General features: G+C 44.4%; 1 protein-coding gene across 1 annotated transcript in view; it reads right to left on the bottom strand.

Annotated features, from left to right (window-relative positions):
* Window positions 1-3271: 3271 nt before the first annotated feature.
* The window catches only part of ERICH3 (glutamate rich 3), a 71400-nt gene continuing 62419 nt past the window's right edge, over window positions 3272-12252 (bottom strand). The window contains exons 18-20 of the mRNA XM_054073122.1: window positions 10066-10569; window positions 5112-5830; window positions 3272-4626 (exon numbers count right to left, since the gene is read on the bottom strand). Coding sequence (XP_053929097.1) covers window positions 4558-4626; window positions 5112-5830; window positions 10066-10569 — 1292 coding nt within the window. The 3' untranslated portion in view covers window positions 3272-4557. The remainder of the gene's footprint in view (window positions 4627-5111; window positions 5831-10065; window positions 10570-12252) is intronic.

Below are 12252 nucleotides of genomic sequence, written 5' to 3'. Positions count from 1 at the left end.
ACTTTACCAGTAATTAAAATTACTGGCTCCTTGAAGAAAACAGGGTCTTAGCTAATCAGTCTCTAAAGAAGATACATCAGGCTTAGGGGGAAAGTGTGTCTCATAGGAGTGATCAGTTATTAATACAGACGACATCTCTGAAAAATGTAAATTACTGAATAGAACACACTCTGAAGTTGTTTATGGGCATTAAATTTGTTTGTGCCATTCTCAGAGAAGCCTGAGGACCTCAGCACATAGAAATATTTATAAAGAATGAGACATTCCAAGATTTCTTACTCTGCTTTTAAGACCAGCCAGTGCCTGGTAGCTGTAGCAACATCTTAAATTGTTTAACATATCAGTAATAGATGATCTAAACTAAAATAAACTGATGTCCAGCCAAACAACTGTTCACAATGCAAGCAGGAGCCTGACATCTCTGCAGCAGAAGCTGTGCTGCTCTGGCTGAACAGCTGGGCTGTGCCACAGAAACCTGGCCCAGGGGCATCCCTGCTGCAGGAGGTGTTTGCCCTGCAGGGTGGTTGGTCACACCTGTTTTGCACGGCTAAGCCTGAAAAACACAACAGGAAATTCCCAGCCAGAGAACACACCTTGTGGCACGAGCACTTGTTTAAGACAGATGCATGCACCACCTGAAGGTGCTCCCATACAAACCTTCCAGGCGATGGCTGTGAATATCACCATCCTACAACCCTGCTGGTGATGCGAGGCTTGGTACCTAGTTCCAGCCCCTGGACTTGGAACAATCTTTCTCACACCATGTCCACAGTACACAGGGAGCACTATTTTTCAACAAGTGAAATGCATCTCTTTGCCTGTGAACTGTCAGAAGGAATTATTTCACATGTGTAAATCAGTAAAGATACATTTGAGGCACAACCACTCAGTGACAAGCTACAGTGAATACCCGACAGTTTAGTGAATTAAAAACAAGCCTTTCTGATCAGCCAAAAATGAGTTTTGCCAGTGGCAAGACTGTTGCATAGTCTGCTTTTATCACATATGCTTGGTTCAATAACTAGCTTTTTTTGAAGGGAAGTTGCACATCTTGCTTTTTCCCTAAATGCCACCTACATCTTCTCACTTTGAAGTTAATTTTTAATTAGCAGAAGAGCAGAAACTACCGTGGGTAACCTTTCAAAGCTATAAAATTAATAAAATTACCCATTCCAATTGGTTTGCTTCTTACCAAAGTTCCACCTGTTCAGATCACAGGTATACTTGTGTTTTGAAAGTGAAGGAATAGCACATCTTTCATAGCCACGCCTACAGCAGCAGGGCAGTTCCCTGAAGCTGAAATGGCCAAATTCAGCTCAATTCCGTAAGTGTCTCAAGTCCTCTGTCCACCTTAAGAATCAGTTGCCTGGTACTGTTGTGCCAGGGAGCTGCCTGTGTGCAAAACAAGGGAGGGAAAGGGGGAGTGTATGTCCCACCGGGTACATTGTGGGGAGAGCTGTTGAGATGGGGAAAGGGGCATTTCCTCACCACAGGTCAAAGCTCACCTGTTTCTTTCCTGTAAATATACCTGTCAGAGAAAAAGCATAAGAGAAAAGAGATAATCCCCCCAATATGATAGGAGGCCAGAAACTGTGGAGTAGTTTTGGGAAGTTCAACTTTTTTTTTATCAGTATATAAACCCAGAGTATTTGAAGTGAGGGATTTTCAGAGCAATAGGAGAACTTGCATGAGTTGCCATGTCCCTAACCAAAGGATCCAGTTCCCTAACTGTTACAATCATGTGCACAAGGGCCATTTATAAATATTTTAAGTGTTTTACACAATTAATTATCAGCTTTCCAATTCCTTACAATCAGTACTGCATTATTCATCTGGGACGTTCCTGATGTCCCGGGTCTTGTGGAGCCCAAGAGTGCCTTGGAAGTTCACCTGCCTCTCATTGCCAACTGTTGCCTTATTTTCTAGAAGGCTGAAGTGGATCTAGTTAACTCTCCTGCTGCTGCTGCAAATTCATACTGCCATTTAATCATCTGCAGCATGTTCCAAAGTCTGGATTTCTTTAAAGGAAGCTTCTATCCATACAGAAAGAACTGTAAGTATTGGGAGCGGAGGTTGGCAGCTGGTGAGAGGCTGCACCAAGAGGAGAAATCTGCTTCACAGACAGCTTCCATCCCTGAGGACTACCTGCCCTGGAGCGGCCCCAGTGCCACCTCTGCCTGCCCTGTCATCACTCAACATATGCTTTAGAACCACTCCCGGAAAGGGAGTGCTCAGGCAGGGCCATAGCACAGAGGGGACTGGTCCCTCAGCCACAATAGGGCTGCTCTGGCTCCTGCGTGGTTGCAGCTCCCGTAACAGCGGGGACCCCACTCTTACGGCTCTCATTTTGCAGACTGAGTATTAATAAGGAGTATTTTGTGATGGTCTGCAGATCACACTGGCAATTGCCTACAACAAATGAATCAAGCCTCTTCCCTTTCACATTTTCTTTGCTCAGTAAAGTAGATAAATGCCAAATAAGCACAGTGTGGATCATGACTTATCCAAGTGCAGCCTGAGTTTTAACCCTGACCGTTCCAGGGAATCACTGCCATGGCAAAAGCCTGCACTCCTCCCTCTGCCTTTGTTCATCTGTAATGCTGGAACTGCAACCCATGTGGATGAATAAGCATTTGTAAATGGCTTGGATACAGCCATGCTCGTGGGCCGCAGGCACTCCTTTCCATGGGTCTCTGCAAGGCACAGTTTTAGTGGCACAAATATTCAACCCAACATTAGACACGGAATTAGAAAGCAGAGATAAATACTGAAGACCAGGCCCAACTTGACTGGCAAGTATGATCCTCAGAGTGAAAGAACTGGCAAAACTTCAAGGAACTACACAGATTGGTACAGAGGTTTATATAGATCCAAGTCAATGGGCAGGTGTGCATATGTAGGAAAAACACAAACCTCTGGAGAAGGTAATTAGCATTAATTTAAATTCTGAACACTTTGCATACCAGATCTATTCAACTGTAGAGTACGTAAACACAGTTTATGTACTTACTGCGCTTTTATTATATTGAACAAAACTGAAAATGTCTTGGTCCAATGAATAAGCCATCGGTGATTTTATGGACATTCCCTGACTAAACGGAAATTGCTGAATGGTCAAAAGTCAAAATACATGCTTTGTAAGCAAACTGCACACACCTTGCACAGAATACACATTTCAACGACACCGCTCAGCATCACTTGATGCAATGCTTTCATTTAAACCGCTGAGGACTGTAAAACTATTCTTAGTGAGTTTTGTCTCCTTTTCTCTTTCAAAGCAGTTCCTGGTATCCAGGCTGAGCAAACAAATGCAACCGTCTTCAGTACAGGAGGGAACACGAATTACTCGGTCCCATTTAAATTCCCTGTCTGATATATATCCATCTTACATTAACTTACATTAAGTGACTTACATTAACAACCAGTTTAAAATCCTGCTCATTTAAATTTTAGTTCCCAATCTGAGAAGACAGTCACATTCCCGCTGTGTAGGAGTTGAGCATCCTGCAGCCCACTGAGCGATGCCTGCCCAGCTGCTGCGCATACAGCCCTGGACACCACAGCCTGGCAGGCTCTCAGGGAGCCCTCTGCGGTGCAGCAGAGCTGGAAGGGAGATGCTGGCAGCAGAGACCCATAGCCAGCACTGATCTACCGCCAGTGCTGGCTGAAACAGCTGCAGTTACGGCACAGATTCCACAGGCCCAGGGGTTACTACTGACAGACACCACCAAAAACAAAAGGCCAGGCTTTATTCATTTCAAAAGACACATTAGAATTGTTCTGATTTAACAATTTCCAACAGCATTTCAAAGTCCCAAGAATGCCACACAGTATGGCCACTGAGAAACCAGGATCCCCAAGGAGCAAGAAACCCCCTGCACCGACCTGCCTGGCACATGCAGTACCCCAGCACGCTGCAGGGCTCACTCACCTGTGACACGGGCTTGGGACAGCCCCTCATGTTAAAAACCCCAGTTTGAGCCTACCATTCCCTGTGATCCTGCCGTTCCACATCTCTGCTGAGCATCCCTAGATGCTCTCATCAGAATCAGAGCATTAATGTGTGCAAGTGCCTCATGCACAGCACTGAAGACACAGCAAAGATTCTGCAGTTCAGAAAGCAAAAGGGCACACAGGCAAATGCAGTCAGTACACTGACACAGGTATAAACATGGGCAACTCTGCACACACACACACTTATTGTCCTTGTAGAAACACAAACAGCACATCTACCCTCAGCCCTCCCGACAGCAGTGCCTGAGGTAGGAGAGGAGGTTTAGTCAGACCAACATCTCTCTGTGTTTTGTGAAAAACAAGCACAGCAGCTGTGGAACAATACTTGCATTTATTGCCTCCCCAATAACAAAAGAGTGCTGTTTCCTGGCTGGCATTTCAGTCGTCCACTGAACACTGAGAAGCTACTTCAGTAAAACATGACAGATGGTTCTGGTATCCACGGAGTAAATAAAGGAGGAGCGAACATCCCAACCAGCACAAATCTACAGCAGTTTGTGTAAATATTTCAGGAAACAGCATTGAAGAATCTGCAGAAAAAGCTTAGAGGAGAGTTTCTTCCCCATCCTGCGGCTGAACCGAGGGCACAACTGCATCTGGGTTTGCAGCATCCTAGGAAACAAGGAGAAAAACACTAGCTTTACAGAAATTGAGCTAAACTTTGAGCTACTGAGATACCGCTGTAACAGATTTCCTACAGGCAGATGCCAGAGTGACCAGAGAAGTGGAGTGCTGCTGCTGACCTGGAGCGCCCCAGCCAGCAATGCTAGGGAGGCTCAGCCACCGCCACCAGTGTGGGCAGAGGAGAGGCACGCAGGGTGATGGGAGCTGCACCGCGTGGCCAAGGGTAGGACAACTGATGGGCTACAAGCCTTAGCACCAGGGCAAAGGTATTTGCAATGAGATTTCAGAAACGGGAAGGAATGCAGAAGCTGACACAGAGAAGGATTTACCATCCCTCCCCCTACTTCCAACAGCAGATACTTAAAGAAAGTGTACGAAACAGGAAGAAGCGATGCAACCTCTGCTTCTGTCAGGGACCGGCATGGGGACTCGAACAGGCATGGGGGACAGCGGCCAACACATGCAGGACTTACCTCACAGGGATCACAGCTTCTCTCCCTCACACCAGTGGCTCCTGGAGCATCAGGTCTCCCTCCAACCGGAACGTCTTCTCTCTGCAAAATGACTTCAGTGGTCCGTGTACTCTCCGAGACATCCATTCTTGCTCTCTCTCCCATGTTTTCACAGAGGCCTGGCTGCTCCCCCTCGGCTTTCACTCCCGCCTGCTCTGTCTCCTCCTGTCGCCCATCCTCAACCTCATCTGCCCCTGTCCCAGGCGCCGCTGGCCGTGGATGGGTGCTCCGACACAGGCCCTCTGCTCTTGCAGGCTCTCTCTCCATTGGCAAGGTTCCTGCATCCCCGTGTGCAGGGGTGCTCACGGAGGTTTCTGTCATGGGCTGCTCCCCAAGGAACATGTGCTCTTTTGCACTCTCCAGTGATCCTTCCCTCACAGCCACCAGCTCGCTTGGACCTGCTTCTTGTGCCACACCAGCATCATTCACAGCCTCCTCTCCCTCAGACACAGCATCCACTACACCACCTTTCCCTGCAGAACCTCCCTTCTCTGTGGCCTCCTCTGCCGCAGACACCATCTCATCCTCCACCTCCTCCACCAGAGGCTGTGTGGTTTCCACTGCCTCCTTTGCTTCAGAGACCTCAAGTGCTTCTCTCTTGTCTGTCATCTGCTCTTCTCGTTCCGGTTGTTCTGCTGCCTTCTGCCCATCAACTGTTCTTCTTCCTTCTGCCGAGAAAGCTACATTAATTAAGAATTAATCCAAACATTAGTTTTATTGAGAACTGTGTTAGCACTAAGGCTGGTTTACGGGGTTAGTGTCAAAGATTCTATCTCTCCCAAGCAATGAAGGGACATCAGCATGGTGATGAGAAGAAAACTTGCTGTGCTGCTTCTCATCACGCACCTGAGCTCTGTGTTTCTACTGCTGCCGTTCTGACATCTGGCATAATTAATTGGAGGAAAAATGTTGATGCATGTCCAGCTATCAGTCCTGCATGCCTTGCCTGCTCTCCCTCTCCAAATGGAGAAAACCATTAAAAATCCAAGGTAAAATTCAGGCAGTAGCATCTACCAAAACACAGAGCAGCAACCTTCCACATTTTCACAAAACAGCGAGATTGCTTTTGTCAGGCAGGCTGAGAGAGGTTCAACATACAAGCAACAATGTGGGTTTTTAGATATAATATTGTTAATGTTCTATGAATACTTAAAAAACATAAACAACAAATTCCATGTGATGTTCCCAACTACAGTTCTGATGATTCCTCAGTTCCCCAAACTAACATAGTTCTGAAGACCTATGCTTATCTATAAATAAGTGGGGAAGTGTTTTCTGCTCTGTAAATGCAATGTTTGCAATGCTTCACAGTCAAGTCAGACATTTGAAATGATTGTTAACATTGTGCTGCGAGTTCCATTTTTGCTTTATGACTTGCTGGATGATTAAGTGAATGGCTTTCAACCTAGTAATACTAAACAGCCTCTTTATGAGCAGTATTTCAGCTATGGACACTGTCCAATCCCTTCAGCACCTCCCCCGAGAGCTCTTCCCTCCAGCAGCCCAGGCTTCTTCCTTCAAATTCTATCAGTTTTCTGTATCTTTCCTTTTTTGTTGCAGTTATTGGCTTAGTCTTTCACACAGAGAGCTTGCTAGTTTGCACTGGCACTGATTGATAGCATAAAGTCAAACCTCGCGCTTGGTTTTGCTGCCGAACGGCCTCTGTTCCCAGTATTCTGTGTCCATTAGGAAACACAGATGTTTAGGTACATCTCTGAAACAGCTGCCCCCTTTCGTTTGTTACGACTGCTAATATGAGACTTGGGGGATTCCTGATGCTCCTTGGATGGTGCCAACGCTCACACGTTTCAGACCGCTCCTCTGCAGCTTGGACCAATGAAGTCTTTGACCAAAGACAGTATCTCAGCCAACTGCTCGCACACGATACTTATGTGAAGCATAATTTTCAGATCATAAAGGAGACAATGGCAACACTTCTTACTCCTCCAAGTGACACGAAGCAGTACGCTGGCCAGCTTCATCTATGCAGTGGAAGTGCTGCAGAGGCACTTGTTCCAAGTGTCAGTTTCTAGACATCTACGGACAAGTTTAAGTCAAGGCTCATGAAGAACATGGACGCTTTCCAGTTTCTTCACCAATGATCTTCCCAGAATCATCCTATGGCATTTTTGTTAGGCAAAGTATTTTGTTTGAGAATAGAAGAGCAGGTTTTCAGTCACCAAGAAAAAAAGATTTGAATCCTGACTTGGTATTTTTACAAAAATACAGAGACCGAAATCAACTGCCACAACAAAACACTCAACATGTTTGTGGCTAAGTCATGACTCACAGAGCTGTTTCATGGTGTGACACCTTTCATTTCAAGCAACACCTTACTTTGATTTCTCTGCAAATAAGAATAAGGAGCCATGAGTAAAAAGCTCATGCTCCCACAGTGAAGAATTGGCTGAATTTATAAGTGATATGGTTTATTTTGCCTCCTTGTTTTCCCAAAGAGGCTGATTATACCTGTTTAGTCATAACATGAATTGGAAATAATACTGTGTGGAAGATGAGATTTGATGTCGTTCTATACAACCTGATGCTTAATGGCTGTGTACTGCAATCCTCATGCCAATATTTTCTGTTCTCCACTCAGAGGGTGTGCCAAAGCAGGAGAGAGTGTGCTAGTGCATGGAGCCAGTGGGGGGTGTAAATGTTTGGAGAAGACAACTTATAAGAAATGCTGCTTTCTGTCTTTGCACCTGCTTTTGTCTGTGGTATGATTTATTTTATGGTCACATTTATAGCCAAGGAAAGACTCTAAAAGGTTTTAAAGGCACTCAAATTAGAGAAAGGCGTATTTACTTATGAATTTACTGTTGAATTTCATGGCATGGGGTTGAAACTAGATGATCTTTAAGGTCCCTACCAACCCAAACTATTCTACGATTCTATGATTCTATATCAATTAATGGATTAACAAGCTTTAACAAACAGACTGCATCCTACATGGGTTTATATTAAATGCTGATATCTCCTGATATCTCTTAAAAGAATCACAAAGTTTTAATGCATCTCTGTAAATACCTATTCTTTATTTGGCTGTCTCTACGATGCAAATAACTTCTTATGGCTAAAAAAATGCTTCCAGGCCAACTTTTTAAATTGGCAAGTTCATGTTGGAATATATGAAATTCAAAATACTAAGAAAGAAAGAGAAAAAAAGACTTAATTTTTCCTTTTTGTGGTTTTTTTTTTTCTTTTCTTCCCTCCCCCCTCATCCCCTCAGGTTGGAATAGCAACATGTCAGATTGCCAGAGCTTATGGTTTAAAGGTTTTGGGTACAGCAGGAACTGAGGAGGGCATGAAGATGGTCCTGAGAAATGGTGCTCACCAAGTATTTAATCACAGAGAAGCAAATTACATTGATAAAATTAAGGTAAGCCTGTATCAGGGCTAGGTGATGCAGTACGTATTCTTCTTACTAACAGAATGAACATCCTTTCCAGAAGTTTGTTTAAGTAGATTTATGTGGGAGCAGTAGTGTACTGCCTTTTTCATTTCCACACAAGGAAAACCTTTCCCAGGCTGGAAAAGCTGAGCTTTCTTCACAGGCAATGGTGTTTAGAAACTCTTGCATTCCAGCAAATTCCAATATGGTAGCATATTGCGGTTCATCAGATCAAAATATGCTAAAATTAAACTTACTACCTGTCAGTCTTAGTACAAAGGCTGTATCTAAAATTTAATCAATAAACTGTAAAATGTGTACTATCCATAGGAGATGTAATAAACAGTGGTACCCAAGCACTAATTGGACTGATAACAATGTATTATATGCTATATAGGAATACACGAGGACGGGAGGAGTTGATATAATAATAGAAATGCTCTCTAACATCAATCTTGCTGCTGACTTGCAACTGCTGTCCTTTGCAGGAAGGGTGATGGTAAGTGGTTTTGTCACTTACTTTGTGCATGTAACACCGCAGTTGAACAGTTATGACTGGAACTCTATCGTAACTCATTTGTAACTCATTTCTGCTTCCTGTGGTTCCATACTTTATGCTTACATGCATCCTCTCTACCCCATCAATACTCTGCACCCACACAGCTCTGAACAGAATTGTGAGAAAACCGTTAAAAGACGGTTTCAGTCTATAGTACAAGAGGCACTTGCTCAGCACGAACACCTTTTTGCCTGTACTACAGATCCTAAAGGACAGTGGTGGCTTCGCTCCTTGCTGTCACGTTCCACCTAGGTGAGGCACTAAGATCTGCTCTGCAAGGAACCATGAAAACTGAGCAGCAAAGGTCCCAGAAGAGCATTTATAAGGTTCCTCCTGGGATCCAAAATTCTGACAAAGGTCTCTGTGCAATAGCACACAACCTGCTTGAATCATTCTAACATTCCAGCTCTGCAGAGAAGACAAGAAGCTTCCGCTCCAGGACATCCCTTGTCTGCCTCACGCAGAGGTACAGACAGCACTTTCTATGAGTTGCTGAAATACTAAGTGCTTTAGTAGGCGCGGTGCATCTATTTTACTCTGACCCGATCACAGGCCTGAAGCCTGAGTAGCTGGCAGTTTCCATTCTTTGCAGGGTACTGCCTGCGCAACGTTTGACAAAAGGGAATTGACAGTCTATCAAAACACAGAGCCCAGGGAAGGATGACAAATACTGCTCACAACAATTCTCTCTCTTGGGATCAGCACTATCTCCCTGTCACAAAGAGCACAGCAAGATCAGAAAATGTGCAGCAGGAGCACATCCCAGGTATTCCCATACTTCTGACAGATCTGTCACACCACCAGCTGTGATTTGCCCAGACTCAGCCTGCAACTCAACAACTCCAGAGAAGCATTTGGCACGTTTTGTTGCACCACGCTGCACCGTGACTGAATAGAAAGGCAAATACAGGAACACTCGCACGTGCCAGTCACTCACAGTTGTGCAGAAAGACTGTACTCACCAGCTCCTTCAGGCCTCTCAGGAGACTCTTCATCGCTGTCTTCCAAGTGCATCCCATTGCTTTCCAAAGGCACTGGAAGATTTTCCTCCCGATCATCCCTCCTGGTACTTGCATTCTTCTCGCAGTCTTCCTCTGTGTCATTTTCTACTGACCTTGCCCGTTTGCATTCCCCGTTTACTTCAAGACTTTGATGCTGCATTGCCATTGTATTTTCATGAAAAACTCCGGTGTCTCCCCTTGCTGTTAGATCTTCTGGTTTTGCCCTTTCTGCTTCATCTATTCCTTCCATGGCCAGTGCAGAAGTTTCCTCCTTTTCCTCCACTCTCAGCTGCTCATTCTCCCCGTTCTCATTCACATATTGTGCATGTGTTGCATCAGCAGATGCCCTTTTGATATTATACTCCTCTTCATCCTCAACGCCATCTTTCATCACTTCAGCATGAGATTCATCTTCACTGCTGTACTGAGTACTGATGGACGAGAGGGAGCGTGCACGTCGCCTGCCTGGAAATAGCAAACATTGTTTTGTTATAATATTTGTCAATAAAACAACTTCATTGATTGGCCACTAGTTCCCTTTGCTATGCACAAAGGGATAGATGCTCGTCTGATATCAACCTCTGAATTAATCCATCTGAGGATATCGGCACAATATGGCAATAACTGTAATAGAAGAACACTGCCCAGATGTACCGAAGTGTTACAATCAAAGCCATTTAACATATTTCTTTCTGGGAATGGAAATTAACCAGATTAGCTCCATTAATCACACAGAAATACATCTCCAAAAGCACCTCTAAATACATTCAGACAGATTTTAGAATAGTTTCTTGAACTCTATTTGATAAAAGATTTTAGCAACAGTCCTTCAGCGTGCTCCTATTATCTCAGTGAATATGATAAAGATCTCCAAAATGATGTGTAAACCAATCAAGTTAAACTGAGTTGAAATTCACTGTCTCCTCTTAAAAAACACACAGGGACCATCACATGAATTTCAGAAATGGAATATTTGAGGAAAAAAAATAAAGCAATAATTCTTCATCTAACGTTTAGCTGAACGGTAGAGTTTACTGTCACACAGCATTGCTGGTCTCCAACGTTCAGATGGGTTCAAGAAAAGATTAGTCAGACTCAAGGAAGGAAAATCTGGCTAGGCCTAATTGGCAGACTACCCTGGACACCAGCTAATGACAGGGGTGGGAAGACACAGTGCGGAAGCAGGCCGGTATTCTTGCCCTTCTCTTCTGTTTTTCTGAGGCATCTGCTGCTGCCTAAAGGCAGAAGCTGAATTTGGGCCCAGGGTCTCTCCCTGACCACCTTTGCACAGCCACAGGGGTCAACCTGTGCCGCATTGCTGCTTCCTGCGGCTGCAGTCTTCCAGCAGACTCAATGTCTCTTCTTCCTCTGTGGATCTTGCTCATCTGCAATGTATTAGAAAAACTTGGCAGGACTGCTTTTAAAAAAATCACAAATCTGGAAGCTGAAATTTCCCTAAAATATGACAACAACTCCCATTAACTTTAAAACACGAACAAAGAAGGTGTGTTTGAATGGAAACTGAAGTTCTAAATTAATGGCCTGCCTTGTATAGATGTCAGACTATCAATCCAAGAAAACTCAATTTTCCTTAAAGGCAGCAAACAGAAACAACTCCTCCTCCCAGCACACTTCAGTGGTGGGGCGGAGAAGCTGCATCTCTGAGGAAGTCATCAGGCATATGCTCATTCTAATTTCATCACCATCATGGACACTGGCAGCAAGGCTAACAAGTGGTACCCAATGTAGGATCCTCTAGGATCTCGACTGCCATGGATTTCAGGCACAAATTACCAGGCAGCCAACACCCAGTCAGGACTGTCAGTTACTTCCAGTTTTTACTGGCTTTGCACCTCTGTTCTAGTGCAAGCTATGTTTAGACTGCCAGAAAGCACCATCACTCCTGAAGACGCTTCAAAGCACACAAACAAGCAAGTTCAGTGACAGAACAACTCAAAGATGCAGTTTACATATTGTACTATGGGAATTGTCAGTGATTCTTTCCAATTTATTCCCAGGCTTATGGTCTACAGGGATCTGAATGCCAAGGTCTCTCTAACATGCTCCTGGTTTATGTCTGATTCATAATATTGTATGCAAAAATAACATCTTTGGCACCTGAGGCCTCCCTAGGTAACTGTCAGAAAG

Source organism: Cuculus canorus, chromosome 8, assembly GCF_017976375.1.
Source record: "Cuculus canorus isolate bCucCan1 chromosome 8, bCucCan1.pri, whole genome shotgun sequence".
In the NCBI taxonomy this organism is placed as follows: domain Eukaryota; kingdom Metazoa; phylum Chordata; class Aves; order Cuculiformes; family Cuculidae; genus Cuculus; species Cuculus canorus.
Note: the sequence above shows the minus strand (reverse complement) of the source record. Positions and strands in the feature narration are given on the sequence as shown.